The following is a 15,921-nucleotide window of genomic DNA, read 5'->3' on the forward strand; positions in this document are numbered from 1 at the left end:
GCAAGCGAGCGATTCCCACTCTTGATACACTGCCCCTCCCTAACCCAAGGGCCCATGTTCATTCTGAGCAAGTACGTCTTTGGGGAGCTTGTCTCAACCATCTGTCACGGATGTCTCAGGACATCTCCCATCAACACCAATGGTTCCACGTGGTAAATGCCAGTTGTGGCTGAAAAGGTCACAAATAAAAAGAAACATTTGTGTTATATTTAAGCCTAAATCCTGGGGCCATTTTGAATTTTAAATGATAACTTGAAATAATATTTTGGAGGGTCAGGGACTGAACAACACTTATATTAACTTTAAGGTTTATGGATACGTTCAATTGTTTCCAAATCAAATCTTCCATTTGCTTTTTAACCTTTTGTTATTGATCTAGAAGTAGAAGTATACACGGCATCTATACCTTTATAGCAACGTCTATTGTTCTATGCTGTCATAACACTAAGCAATCTTTGTGTAGTAATGCACAGGCGAGCAATTCTGTATGTACCCGGGGTGGAGTGCAAAATTTTATGTAAATCCCCTTAACGACCTTTTCAGGGCGCCGACAATCGCCATACAAAGGTGACTGGCAGGCGACACTGGTGCACATTTATCCTTTTGCCCCGGCCCGTCTTTCTCTGTAGCGCCCCCTACTGTGAGAGGCGTGGGGTAGGGTGCCCAGTGGGACTTGCTGCCAGTGGAAGAAGCCAGCATGGACCCCTCTCATGGCAACGATACAGGTCGTTGTAATAATGTTCGGTTTGTTTCTGCTTCACACCACCTTGGGATTTGGCCCGCCCCATAATCCAGTACATGAGACGCAGAGGGAGGCATCCCATGCTTGTCCATCCGAGTTCCAGCCTTGTTTGGCCCAAACTGGCTCCTTTGTATGACTCACACACAGCAGTCCAATTGCTGTCCCGGGGTCGTTTCCTAATGCGCATCTGTTATCAAGATTTTTATGATTATCGAAACTCCAAAAACCCCAAATCTGAAAAATGTCCTTGAATATAGCATGTAAGCATCTGAAACTAGCAGAAAATGTATTTGTAATGCATAAAGACCAAAGCGTTGACACAGTCCTTCTCTGTGTCGCTGTCACACACACACACACACACACACACACACACACACACACACACACACACACACGCACGCACGCACGCACGCACGCACGCACGCACGCACACACACACACACACACACACACACACACACACACACACACACACACACACACACACACACACCAGCTTTCCCAAGCCCCTTACTGAGTGTTTTTATCTCTGCTAGGCCTTGTCTCAGAGGGGAGTCAGGCCCCTACTGAGACATTACCCACTTCCTACTGCACAGCCTGTTTTGCCCCTTGGCAGCCCTCTTCTATTCAGAAACTTCCTCCAAAGCACACAAAACATAAATATAAACTGGTTTTGCCACAGATTATTTAACGATATCTCAGAGCTGATGAACGATTTAGTATTTTTATTACCAAAATGTTAACATAGTGGCTTTGGTTCCAGTCAGGCCTTGTTGTTTTCTATGGAGTTTTACTGTAGCCATCCCCCCGGTTGTGGCCCCCCAGGTGGGCAAAAGAGGAGTTCTGGGGAGACATTTACCAAGAATAAAGAGAAGATTTAAGAAAAAAAAGGTATCCCAAAAAAGAAAAACTTGTGCGCCTGCGTGTGCGCAGTTTTTGTTTGTGTGGGAGAACGTTAGGCGTGTACACCAGCGGTGCCATCAAAATTTGTTTGCGTTTGTGTGTTTGTGTGTGTGTGCTTTCAGAGGGGTGTGTGTTTCATATATACACCCCCCCCCTACTGTCCTATTTCTAGTCGTGTGTCCACACATCACAACTGTCAGTATCTGGTGAGATATGAAGGCGAAAAGATGGAAGAAGAGCACGTTGGATGGATATTACCTTTGTGTTAGCCTGTGGAGTGCGGAGGATTTAGCATTATCGTTAGGATCTATACTGCCTCTTCGCCTCGCTGCATGGTATGTGACTACGTTTGATATTACTGACCAATAAATTAAGTTTATGTATTGTTGAAATTCTCATTAGTAGGCTGTAAAGTAAAAATCCCAAGTTATTACAGCTTTATTTTCAAACTTTTCTTCAAGGCTTTTGGTGTAAAAGTATAAGAGGTACAAGTACTATAGGGAAAATATTATTTTGAGTTGAAATATGTGGACTGGCTAAGTCAGGCAGAAGAGTGAATTAAAAGGAGAATGGGGAGTCTATGCCTGTAGCTTCTTTTGGTGCAAAATTTTGAATGAAAGCCATTGTTTTTTTGCTTTTTGCATTTTATTTATCAGAGTGAATCTTTTATTTGGTGTCAATAATTGCTTTCTAGTGGTCCACTTGGTGTCTTGGAAACAGACACATTTAAAGATGCTCAGACATCCAGCTGTTGTACTTGGATTTGTTGGACGGGACTTACTTCTTTACTTTGTACCGATTGTACTGCTTTAAAAAAACACTTGAGTTGAGTACATTTTACAGGCTGCAGTTTCAATCAGTTGGCATTGTTGTTTGTTCTTGAACTAAAAAGCCTAAAAATGAGCAATTAGAGCTCAAATGTCATGAATCAGCAATGGTAAATACCACCATGTGTCTAGTTGTAAAAGATATGCCATTTAGATTTTTTATATCTTTTTAAAAATATACATTAAATGTTTTATAATGTCTCGTCTCGTCTCTCATCTCGTCTTCCTCCGCTTATCCGGGTCCGGGTCGCGGGGGCAGCATCCCAACTAGGGAGCTCCAGACCGTTCTCTCCCCAGCCACCTCCACCAGCTCCTCCGGCAGGACCCCAAGACGTTCCCGGACCAGATTGGAGATGTAACCTCTCCAACGTGTCCTGGGTCGACCCGGGGGCCTCCAGCCGGCAGGTCATGCCCGAAAAACCTCCCCAGGGAGGCGTCCAGGAGGCATCCTGACCAGATGCCCAAACCACCTCAACTGACTCCTTTCGATCCGGAGGAGCAGCGGTTCTACTCCGAGTCCCTCCCGAATGTCCGAGCTCCTCACCCTATCTCTAAGGCTGAGCCCGGCCACCCTACGGAGGAAACTCATTTCGGCCGCTTCAATCCGCGATCTCGTTCTTTCGGTCATTACCCAAAGCTCATGACCATAGGTGAGGATTGGGGCGTAGATCGACTGGTAAATCGAGAGCCCAGCATTCTGGCTCAGCTCCCTCTTCAGCACGACAGATCGGCTCAGCGTCCGCATCACTGCAGACGCTGAGCCGATCCGCCTGTCGATCTCCCAATCCCTCCTACCCTCACTCGTGAACCAGACCCCGAGATACTTAAACTCCTCCACTTAAGGTAAGACCTCTCTCCTGACCCGGAGTTGGCAAGCCACCCTTTTCCGGTCGAGAACCATGGTCTCAGATTTGGATAAGTTGCTTTGGATAAAAGTGTCTGCTAAATGAATAAACATAAACATAAACATCTTGTCTCCATTTGTTTACCTGTTTCAGAGGGGGGGGGGGGGTGTTTAGTCATGTGACAATGATTATAATCATCTCAGAAGCGTAAATGTGTGTGTTGTGTGTACATGATAATGTAAATTCAGCTTTAATAATTTTCATTCTAAACAATATCTGATGAGTTTAGAAGCATCAATGCCAGCATTGGCAAATATCTGTTATCGGCCATGACAGTGATCTTAATATTGGCTATCGGTATCGGCCCAAAAATTTCATATTGGTGCATCACTAACATTTAGTTTATCTAATAAAGTGATTAAGAAAGCTAAATTAAAAGACATTACTTCACTGAAGTTCAGTTATAATTGATTTCTAGTCAAGACAGCAGTTGCTGAAAGCAATCTCGTTGCCTTTCAGTCGAACAAAAGCACAAATTATGGTAGAGGGGTGAGACAGTAGGCGGTATGAGCCTTCACTGTGTGGTCCTTTATCCTCCTCCCCTCCTGCTGTTCTGCTCTGGCCTTCTCCCCTCCTGCTGCCCCCTCTGCTGGGGTTAGCAGGCATAGTTGACCCTGGTTAAAATTCAACTTTCCCAACAATAACAGGGTTAGTCTCTTTCTTAATGGCCTGGCAGTGCTAGAAACGTAAGGTGAATTAATGAAGTTTGAAAACAAACATCTTGGTGAATTTAAATTAATCCGACAGTTTATACATGTTTAAACGCTGTGCAAAGCTTAAAGAAAGAAAGAAAGAAAACAATCTTTTATATAGCGCCTCTCAAGATAAAAACCACGAGGCCCTTCACAAAAACAAAATATATTTTTCAATTAAAAGATTTCAAAAATGATTATATGTTTAAAAGGTGAAAAGAAAAAAATGTAAGGAAAGGGAGAAAGAAAATGAATAGGAAAGAGGGAAACCAGTGGATCCCCGGAAGGGCGGCATAAGGAGAGGGAGGTGACGAAGGTCACGCAAAAGCCAGCTTGAACAGGTGAGTTTTCAGCTGCTTTTTAAAGGAAACCACTGAGTCCACTGATAAGTCCACTTGAATAAAGAATGCAATTATTCTGTCATTTTTTCAAAGAAAAATATTTATTAATGTTTGGAATGACCTTTCTAATGACTCATTTTTATTGTTTTATTATTGTTTTATTAGCAGGAACAGTTCAAAAAGTTAGGACACATTATTTTCATTTGATGTCATCCCATTTTTTTCTTAGAAAAAAGGAGAACTGAAAAAGATCAGCTGTATTTTTACAGGGGGTAGAACAGGTTGTCCAGCAATTGGAAAGTTAGATTCCTGCTCCCACCAGAGAATGCTGCTGTTGTGTCCTTGGGCAAGACACTTAACCCACCTTGCCTGCCGGTGGTGGTCGGCAGGACCGATTGTGCCGGTTTTTGGAATTGACAGTCTTGCTTCCGTCAGTGTGCCCCAGGGCAGCTGTGGCGACATTGTAGCTCATCCCCACTAGTGTGTGAATGTGTGTGTGAATTGGTGGATTACTGATTGTGATGTGAAGCGCCTTGGGGGGTTGTACAACCCTAAGAAGTTGCCTCCAGAGAATTTTGATTAGGGGTGGCCATACGGGGCCAAAGAAATTTTGGGGGTGGCACACCAAATTGGCCCTTGTGGGAGAGTTTAGCCTGTGGCAATGTTTTGCATTGCTCCTTTATTTGTTTTTATTTTTTTAAAACACATTATGTATCCAAAACATTTTACTTAAATTTTAAAAACATTTCATAAAAATACATTTCAGTTACTTAAAATGTTATTTCAAATGTTTTAAAATTTATTTTTTAGTTTAATTCACCTGTTGCTTTGTTCACAAAAATTATGGAGATAAAAACTTTTAAATGGTGAGCAGCAGAAATGTATTTCATTTATTCTGATTATTTCTTTACTCATTAATTGTATTGTTTTTTATCTGTTTTACAATTATGTCTTGAACACGTAAGATCAATTTATGGTTATAAAAGTAAAAAAAATGCATACACGTAATACTAAATGTCATATTTCAAGGTACAAGAAAATAAAACCAGAATAAAAACATTTTTAAAATAATTATAAAGGGAAAAGTCTCCATCTTTTTGTACCACCCATTGTGTTAATACAATCTAAAAATTAAGACTCTGGATGGTACTTAATTTCTTAAAAGATTTTGTGGTTCTTCCTAATAATGTCCAAACGATTCCTTTGAATTCTGCTATTGTGCTTATTCTGCAATAGAATAATTGTATAATTTATAAGCATATCTTAGACAATTACGTATTTTTTAGCTTTTCGGGTCTTTTGTTACATGATTGCCAATATATTTTATATGTTTTTAAATGGAATCTTGTTATATGGTAGCCTGGCCAGCCAGACTCCCTGTTCAAGTCTGGCCAGGCTAGTTGTATGGATCAATATGATGAGTAGATGTGGATGTAATATCCCCGTTGACCACAGGGGGCGATACCCCTTGGTCCACTCACCACTGAAGTTTGCGGAAGTTCTGACGTGTCAAGTGTCGCCATTTTCCTGTGAAGAAGGGAACGCCTTTAGGGACGGAAATACTTCGAAGGAGTAAGTGTAGATACTTTAATAAAACAATATAGACATTTTAATCTGCCTACCATGACTTACTGTAGTCATACACGTAATTGGATGATTAAGGGCTTGAATACGCGAGTGTGTGGCTGATTATTTTAATCAGGGAAGCCACTTTTGACATTATTGTGTCGACGACGCTTGTCCTTTTCCTAGTATTTTCTTATCTCCTTGACGTCATATCGGATTTATTCATTTTCATGTACGTGTCTCGAAAGATGCCGTACGGCATTAACACCATCAAATGATTAAAACTGATTTAACCGTAACATTGCTCAACGTCATCTTACAGTCGGTGTTTACGTACTTGAACAACTTTTAGCATAACAGCTAGTCAAAGTCGTGCTCTGGTGTCCTTACTAAAATAAGTCCTTTAAAACTGCCATTTAAGTAGGAAATAAAAATGTAAAATGTTACAGATGACGTAGTTGAGGCACTCCCTCGTTTAAATAATCCCTAGATGCTAAAGTGTTGCAAACATTTATTTATTTCAACCATGTTTTAACTGCATTTTTTTTTTACTTAAGGAGCATTTAGATGACAGTCAGTTTTAGTGTTTCTGAGCTGATCAATCACAGCAGTATTAAAAAAAATTATATGTAATCGGAGCTCATTTTATTTTAATCATCTGGTGCCCAGTCCTGGTCCTGGAGGGCCACTATCCTGCATTTTTCCAAATCCCTGCTTCAACTGACCTGATTTTAACAGGCTTCTGAAGAACTCGATGAGCTGCTGAATGGGTGATCTAATCACTGGATTGAGTGTTGAAGCAGGGAAACAACTAAATCCTACAGGATAGTGGCCCTTGAGAATCATGGTCAGGCTCGCCACCCTGTTTGTTATTTCCCTGCTCAAACATACTAGATTCAATGTTTGAATCACTTGTTCAGCAGGTCATCAAAGTCTGCAAAAGCCTGCTAATCAACTTTGGACTAAAATCAAGTGTATTGGAACAGGGAAACAACTAAAACAAGTTGGATATTGGCTTTCCAGAACCCAGATTGCTCACCCTGTCCATCTGTTTCCATGTGTTCGTTAGCACTTCTTTCTAGTGTTTTTATCTTGAAAATATTAAATGTATTACATTTCTACATCCAAACATCATTTGTTCATGACTTCAAATGGTGTTTTTTTTAGGTACTCTGGTAATTTGTCTTAAAATTGAATTGGTAGCAGCCAGCTGTTTCATATGTTCTGATATTGAGCCACGATCTTGTCACCAGTGGTGTTCTTTTGCTAATTATACTAGTGCGTAATGAATGGAGGACCCAGGGAAGGGTGGAGGTATGGCGGTTCAGTGAGACCTACAGCCAGATTGTCCAATGGTTGCTTTCGATCCAAAATGTGTTGTTCTTGAATGTTTTTAGAAAAATATGAGAAAGCCACTTCATTTTTTATCTCTACAATATAGTTATAGCTATATTGTTATGTTGTTAAAGAGGAATAAAAAATATTTTAAGCTAACGTGTGTTTCAAATTTGCTTTAGCAACTGTAATGGAGATTTTTGATCCTATGTGCTACAGTCAATGCAAGTTTATCTTCAAGAATAGTCACTCATCTTATTTAAATTTAGGACTCTTAAGATAAACGTATTAAGGCCAAATCATTCTTCTTGGTAGTTACAAAGTTGTCTAATAGTAGTTATGTACTTCAACCATCATTTGGGCATGTCTGTCACGTTTTCCCACATGTGACTAATCTCAACCCAGCTGTAATGATTTATTTGTTGCAGCCATTTTTTTTGTCAACCAACTACTTACCTCAGCCATATCTGTTTCTTTTCAGGTTTTTGGGGTGCCACTTTATATTTTCTTTGGTTAGGAGGACTTTACCATCACCAGCCACCATGGGGAATATGTTTGCAGGACTCTTTAAAATGTTCGGGAAAAAAGAAATGAGGATACTCATGGTGGGTCTTGACGCTGCAGGAAAGACGACTATTTTGTACAAGCTTAAACTTGGCGAGATTGTGACTACCATTCCCACAATAGGTGAGTCAAACATGTTCAGCACATTCTGGAACATGTTTCGTCTTAATATGATTATTTTTAATGTAATTTTGTTTTTGTCTTTCAGGTTTCAATGTGGAGACCGTAGAATACAAAAACATCAGTTTTACAGTTTGGGATGTTGGTGGTCAAGACAAAATTAGACCGCTGTGGCGTCATTATTTTCAGAACACTCAAGGTAATGTTTCACTAGTTTTAGATTTTATTTACTCTGCTTCACCTAAAATGGCTTGTATCATGTTATTTTCCATCTTGCAGGGCAACATAAGGCCCAACATATGATCAAATATCATTGGCTTTACTGAGATGTAATTTTTTCCAAAATGTTATTTTTGCGAGCCATTACTTTTACTCAGACACAAGGCGTTTGGATTTGATTAAACCCCGCCTCCACTTGTGTGAATACCATAATAGTACACAGCTGCAGACCCACAGAATGTAGGCTGATTGTCATGTTCCATTTGGCTATTGACGAGGAGAAAATGTTGCTAGGATGAAATGTTGTCCCATTTCGTCCCAGATTCGTACCAATCAAACTTTATAACCATTCAGCTAGAGGTTAGGATTTTAGCTTTACTCGCTGCCCTGACCTGTCTGGCTTTAATATTTGAAGAAGTAATTGTCTGAAAACCCACTCTGATATTCAAGACTCAAGACAACTTTATTGTCTCAAATTGCCTTTCAGATAGATTCTAAACAATCAATTTACATATTCATAAAACCTATATACGCATTCACCTCATACCTTTACATGTGAATGATCAACAGAGAGTAAACCTTTATGCACACACATACGCACATACAAATACACATGGATACATGCAACTACATGCATGCACACATTGGTGGTAAATTCACTGTCACATTCTTGCTTTGGTTTTTAAGAGCTCGTGAAAATAAAATCCAATCATGTCGTCGTCGTTGTCGTCTTCCTCCGCTTATCCGGGTCGCGGGAGCATCATCCCAACTAGGGAGCTCCAGACCGTCCTCTCCCTGGCCTTCTCCACCAGCTCCTCCGGCAGGACCCCAAGGCGTTCCTGGACCAGATTGGAGATGTAACCTCTCCAATGTGTCCTGGGTCGACCCGGGGGCCTCCTGCCGGCAGGACATGCACGAAACACCTCCCCGGGGAGGCGTCCAGGAGGCATCCTGACCAGATGCACAAACCACCTCAACTGACTCCTTTCGATCCAGAGGAGCAGCGGTTCTACTCCGAGTCCCTCCCAAATGTCCGAGCTCCTCACTCTATCTCTAAGGCTGAGCCCGGCCACCCCACGGAGGAAACTCATTTCGGCCGCTTGTATCAGCGATCTCATTCTTTCGTTCATTACCCAAAGCTCATGACCATAGGTGAGGATTGGGACGTAGATCGACCGGTAAATTGAGAGCCTGGCTTTCTGGCTCAGCGCCCTCTTCACCATGACAGATCGGCTCAGCGCCCGCATCACTGCAGATGCTGAACCAATCCGCCTGTCGATCTCCCAATCCCTCCTACCCTCACTCGTGAACAAGACCCCGAGATACTTAAACTCCTCCACTTGAGGTAGGACCTCTCCCCGACCCGGAGTTGGCAAGCCACCCTTTTCCGGTCGAGAACCATGGTCAGATTTGGAGGTGCTGATCCTCATCCCAGCCGCTTCACACTCTGCCGCGAACCTACCCAGCAAGAGCTGAAGGTCAGAGCTGGATGAAGCTAGGAGGACCACATAATCCGCAAAAAGCAGAGACCAGATTTTCCTGCCACCAAACTCGACACACTCCACACCACGGCTGCACCTAGAAATTCTGTCCATAAAGATAATGAACAGAACCGGTGACAAAGGGCAGCCCTGGTGGAGTCCAACCCTCACCGGGAACAGGTCCGACTTACTACCGGCTATGCGGACCAAACTCACGCTCCTCTGGTATAGGGACTGAATGGCCCTTAACAGAAAGCCACCCACCCCATACTCCTGGAGCGTCCTCCACAGGGTGCCCCTGGGGACACAGTCATAAGCCTTCTCCAAATCCATAAAACACATGTGGATTGGTTGGGCAAACTCCCATGCCCCCTAAATCACCCTTGCAAGGGTATAGAGCTGGTCCACAGTTCCACGGCCAGGACGAAAACCACATTGCTCCTCCTCAATCTGAGATTCAACTATCGATCGGACCCTCCTCTCCAGTACCTTGGAGTAGACCTTTCCAGGGAGGCTGAGGAATGTGATCCCTCTATAGTTGGAACACACCCTCAGGTCTCCTTTTTAAAGATGGGGACCACCACCCCGGTCTGCCACTCCACAGGAACTGCCCCCGATGACCACGCAATGTTGCAGAGACGTGTCAACCATGACAGCCCTACAACATCCATAGCCTTGAGATACCCAGGACGAACCTCATCTGCCCCCGGGGCTCCTCCGCTGTGTAGTTGTTTCACTACCTCAGCAACTTCTGCCCCCAAGATTGGACAGTACATCCCCAGGTCTCCCGGCTCTGGTTCCTCCTCGGAATGCGCATAGGTGGGATTGAGGAGCTCCTCAAAGTATTCCTTCCACTGCCCGACTATAGCCCCAGTTGACGTCAGCAGCTCCCCATCCCCACTGTAAACAGTGTGAGCGAGTTGCTGCCTTCCTCTCCTGAGGCGCTGGACAGTTTGCCAGAACCTCTTTGGAGACGATCGATACTCTTTCTCCATGGCCTCACCAAACTCCTCCCACGCCCGAGATTTTGCCTCGGCAACTGCCACTGCTGCACCCCGCTTGTCTATCCAGTACCTGTCTGCTGCCTCTGGAGACCCACAGACCAGCCACACCCTGTAGGCCTCCTTCTTCAGCCTGACGGCTCCCTAAACCTCTGGTATCCACCAGCGGGTACAGGGGTTGCCACCACGACTGGCACCGGCCACCTTGTGACCACAGCTAGCAACAGCCGTCTCAACAGTCGCAGAGTGGAACAAGGCCCACTCTGAGTCAATGTCCCCCGCTGCTCTCGGGACGCGGTCAAAGCTCTGCCGGAGGTGGGAGTTGAAGACCGTCTTAACAGGTTCTTCTGCCAGGCGTTCCCAGCAGACCCTCACTATGCGTTTGGGTCTGCCAGGTCTACGCGGCATCTTCCCCTGCCATCTGATTCAACTCACCACCAGGTGGTGATCAGTTGACAGCTCCGCTCCTCTCTTCACTCGGGTGTCCAAAACATACGGCCGCTGGTCAGATGATACGACTACAAAGTCTATCATCGACCTGCAACCTAGACTGCCCTGGTACCAAGTGTACCTGTGGGCATCCTTGTGTTTGAACATGATGTTCGTTATGGCCAAACTGCGGCTTGTACAGAAGTCCAATAACGAAACGCCACTCGAGTTCAGATCAGGCGGGCCATTGCTCCTAATCACACCCCTCCAGGTCAAGCTGTCATTGCCCACGTGAGCATTGAAGTCCCCCAGCAGGACAATGGAGTCCCCTGATGGAGCACTATCTAGCACTCGTCCCAGGGACTCCAAAAAAGGTGGGTACTCTGAACTGACATTTGGCCCATAAGCACAAACATCAGTCAGGACCCATTCCCCGACCCGAAGCTACCCTCTCGTCCCCTGGGCTAAACCCCAACACAGGCAGAGAGTCTTGGGGCTAACAAAAAGCCAACCCCAGCCCTCCACCTCTCACCCGGAGCAACTCCAGCAAAGGAGAGTCTCCAACCCCTCTCAAGGACTTGGGTTCCAGAGCCAATGCTATGTGTCGAGGCGAGTCCGACTATATCTAGCCGGTACCGCTCAACCTCTGCCACAAGCTCCTGCTCCTTCCCCGCCAGCGAGGTGACGTTCCATGTCCCAGAAACCAGTTTTCTTGTCCGGGGATTGGACCGCCAAGGCTCCCGCCTTGGTCTGCCACCCGATCCACATTGCACCGGACCCTTCATGTTCCTCCTGTGGGTGGTGGGTCCACAGTTGGATGAGCCCATGTATCCGGTTCGGGCTGGGCCCCATGGGCGAAAGCCCAGCCACCCGCCGCTCGCTCACGGGCCCCAACCCCAAGCCTGGCTCCAGGGTGGGACCCCGGTAACCCTCCGACTCTTTGAATTTACATTCATGAAAGATCCAATCATTTCTGCAGATAAAATTAATATCGGGAAGACTAGATGGGGAGTCTGTACCTCTGGAAGACAAAAATCTATTTTTGGGTTCTAGACATTCTTTAAAGGGACTCTAAGGAAGTTTGACAGCCAAAACATGTATAGAAATAATAAATTTCTTCTTCATACATTCTCCTGCAATGCTCTGGTCCTGTAGAATGAGCCCTGGCATTTTTACTGTAATTGCCTGTTTTTCTGTAAAATCACAGAAAAAGAGAGCTGCTCGGGTCAAGCAGGCTGCTGCATGCGCGTTCACGCTCAGGCATAGCCTGTAGCATTTACTATCCGTAGCTTTTGCAGCAGAGAGAGAGGTAGTGCCAACTCAGCGACTTTGTCGCTGTTCCTAACACCTAGTGATGAACCTAGCTACATTTCTGAGGACCTTAGCTACTTTATGTAGAAATTTCTTCTAGATATTTCCTGCAAATTAGTAACAAAATAGCCATTTTCGCTCCGAACCTTTCTTTGGATTGATGTTGTTTCAGCTGTCATCAAGGATATAAATGTTACAGATAGGTTCAATGTTACTGGCGCTTTAGCTCACGTAGTAAGATGTCTGACTTTCATGTAGAAGATCTGGGTTCAATTCCAGGTGTGAACAGAATTTGTTGTTTGGAGTTTCTTTTTTACATTAATGATATATTTTTTTACACTAATAAGACACCTAAATTTTTATTTGAGACTCGCCGAAAAGCACTGAATTCACGGATTAAAAAAGATGTGGGTTCAACTTTCATTTTGGAACTATTTTTCAAGCAAGGGAAGAGAATGATCTGAGCATGCAGGAGGACTGACTCATCTTAAACCTTTGTCGGCTGTGCTGAAGAGAAAGGTACAGAACCAAATTATTTAACTGAGTGTTCTGTCCTCTGTCCTCCGGGTCACACACACACACACACACACACACACACACACACACACACACACACACACACACACACACACACACACACACACACACACACACACACACACACACACACACACACACACACACACACACACACTGCACGGCCGACAAGAGTGCAGCTGCAAAGACAGAGGCACATTATTTTTATTAATTTGCTGTGTTCTTCTGTCCTCCGGGACACACACACACAGGACTGTCTCAGCTGTTATTTTTGTTAAGGAGTGTGCACGCAGGGGCGTGTCCAGGGAGTGGCCTGGGGTAGCACATGCCACCCTTGGAATCTGATTGGCCACCCCAGGTGTCACCACACTAATTTACCTTCAAATAGGCTTTTCATTGTCCACAAAAGGCTTGGGGGTAAAACAAAAAAGCATAACAATTGGTGCCACCCATGCACAAAGTTGTGCCTCACCTGGGCCACCCCAGTTTAAAAGATCTGGACACGCCACTGTGTGCACGTACAGCATGTGCACCTCATGCATGAGCTCACTTGAAGCTGCAGTTACGCGTCAGGCTTGAGTGGCGATCGAGAGCATAAAAACTTCAAACTTCCTTAGTCCCTTTAAAGTGCAGACTAGATGAGAAAGGAACTCCCTGCTAGCTACTCTGACCCCATACGTCACACTGGAGGCATCAGCCTCGCGGAACAGCAGCAGAACAGTTTACTCGCGAGCTTTGCCACACGCCAGTACACACTGGGAGAGTCACAGCCACAAAGAGGCTTCTCCGCCCTGCTCCTTGCAGGACTCGCGAGATCAAAAAATCCCTTGACTTCCGCCAGTTGACACGAGATTTCATGTTTTCTTCGAAGCTTCTAAGGTTTGTTTATGCCATCCAGCAGTAAACCAAAAAGAAGGAAATCACATTTGATATTGCTGTTTGTAGTCAAATATGGTGTTCCTCCCCACTGCCAGGACTAAAGCCATGAAAAGCACTGTTGCATTTAACAAACAATGCAGGGAGTAAATAAGCTGTGAGGCCACAGGTATAATCAACATAGATATGTAATTGCATTGCTGCAATATACTTTTTATTTTGAAAATTATCAGACGCTTCACACTGAAACTTTGTCATTTGCTGTCTAGCCCTATGTTAACTGCGGAAATTGGCGTGTCCTAGAAGCGGCTCATGGAAGAAATGGAACCCGATCCTGCTTCTGGGACGCGTCTGAAAAGTTTTGCATCGCGGATGCTTCCAGTGTGAAGTAGGGGTGAGAGAGTGCACGTCAGCGTTTAGTCCAGGGAAGGAGGGCTCTGGATTTGAGACTACCTGGATGGGGAGGAGCAGAGCACCGGACTTTGGCAATAGCTTAGCAGAGCTGAAGGGAAGAAGCAGCTGTGACAGGAAATCTTGTGTGAAGCCAAAAAATGCTTATGGTGTTTTTCATGGGGAATTAACAATATAGCATGGTCAAAAGCTCCAATAAGTGGATTTTGCATGATATGGGACCTATAAAAATTGCTCTTTTTTTTCTCCTTTTAGGTCTCATCTTTGTTGTGGATAGCAATGACAGAGAGCGATGTGGCGAGGCCCGTGAAGAGCTAGTGAGAATGCTGGCAGAGGACGAGCTGCGTGATGCTGTGCTACTAGTGTTTGCCAACAAACAAGTAAGTACTACAATCTTTATAGAGCAGGAAATCGTCATAACCAGCTTTTGGGAGTTTTTTCCCCCCCAGATAAGAGGTTGTTAATGCTCTCCCATCGATTTCTCTGTAGGACCTTCCAAATGCCATGAATGCTGCAGAAATCACAGACAAGTTGGGCCTTCACTCGCTGCGCAACAGAAACTGGTACATCCAGGCCACCTGTGCCACCACTGGAGACGGTCTCTATGAAGGACTTGATTGGCTGTCGAATCAGCTCAAGAACCATTAACGATGAGGGTGTTTGAGACGACTAATGCTTCCTTTAAATGTTTCTCTTTACACTTAAGCAAAACTGAGCTCCCTCATACTGGAAGCTGCCGTCGGCTCAGGTTTGATCTCAGATTCACGGGCCAGGTGATTTAATGATGTAAAGCTTTAGTTATGCTTTTTTATTTTGTGTAACTGTAAATAATTATTTTTGGGTAATAGGTAAGCTTTTTGCACTCTTGTGGTGGCTCCACTCTTCCTGGCTGTTAAGGCTTTTGATCAAGAAAAGGGAGGAAATGATCTTACCAGCATGGTTTGGCTCCAGAACCTCAACGCAATAAACTACAAATGCACTACTTGCATTTAATTTTGCAAAGTATCGCCACTGACTACACATGACAGCCCTGAAATGAACATTTCATATATTTGTGCGGGATTCACTCCTGTTAGTGAGTAAAACGGTGCTGCAGATATCCTGCTCTGTTCTAGTTAAAAAGGCAGATTAAATGTTAATAGTCTCAGGTTGACCATGCGATGTGGTCCATCACTTTTATGGCTGTTTACATCATCAGTTAGAAGAGAGACTATTTACTTATTCCTGTAGCTCTACACTGTTTATCTGTGTACTGTGAGAGGTAAATGTGGAAACAACCGTTTAGTTTTCATTTAAGAGTCTAAACAGTCTTTATTCCATTTGGAGCTCCGTCTGGGGGGAAAAAAACATTGACACCAAAACCAATTGCATTTTTCAAAGTGCTGCTGTTTTTGCTGTAATCAAAAGGCCAAATGATGACCCCCTTTTATTTTTTTTTGTAAAATTCACAACATATTTCCTCTATTTTTCCAGAAATGATCTAAGAAGTGTCTATTCGACATATGTTGTTGCTTTTTATAAATGTTTTGATTTAAGATTGTCTAAATGTACTATTAATCACTCGAGTTTGTAATTGTTTGAAGCTTTTTGTTTGTTGGAGAAAAACACTAATTAAAATCATTGGATACAATGTTTCTAGAATGAACTTTGTCCTTTAAACT

General features: G+C 44.0%; 1 protein-coding gene across 2 annotated transcripts; it reads left to right on the plus strand.

Annotated features, from left to right (window-relative positions):
• The first annotated feature begins 1,673 nt into the window (after window positions 1-1,673).
• arf1 (ADP-ribosylation factor 1) lies at window positions 1,674-15,593 on the plus strand. Of its 2 annotated transcripts, none has more exons than XM_054741216.2 (5): window positions 1,674-1,980; window positions 7,793-7,998; window positions 8,084-8,194; window positions 14,516-14,640; window positions 14,750-15,593. In XM_054741216.2, exons 1-5 carry the CDS (start codon window positions 1,859-1,861, stop codon window positions 14,906-14,908), a joined length of 723 nt encoding a protein of 240 aa, XP_054597191.1. In that variant the 5' UTR covers window positions 1,674-1,858; the 3' UTR covers window positions 14,909-15,593. The 2 variants fall into 2 exon arrangements, with proteins under 2 accessions (XP_054597191.1, XP_015812182.3); XM_015956696.3 differs by lacking the exon at window positions 1,674-1,980 and adding an exon at window positions 5,810-5,982.
• The last annotated feature ends 328 nt before the right edge of the window (window positions 15,594-15,921 follow it).

Source organism: Nothobranchius furzeri, chromosome 11 (assembly GCF_043380555.1).
Source record: "Nothobranchius furzeri strain GRZ-AD chromosome 11, NfurGRZ-RIMD1, whole genome shotgun sequence".
NCBI lineage: Eukaryota > Metazoa > Chordata > Actinopteri > Cyprinodontiformes > Nothobranchiidae > Nothobranchius > Nothobranchius furzeri.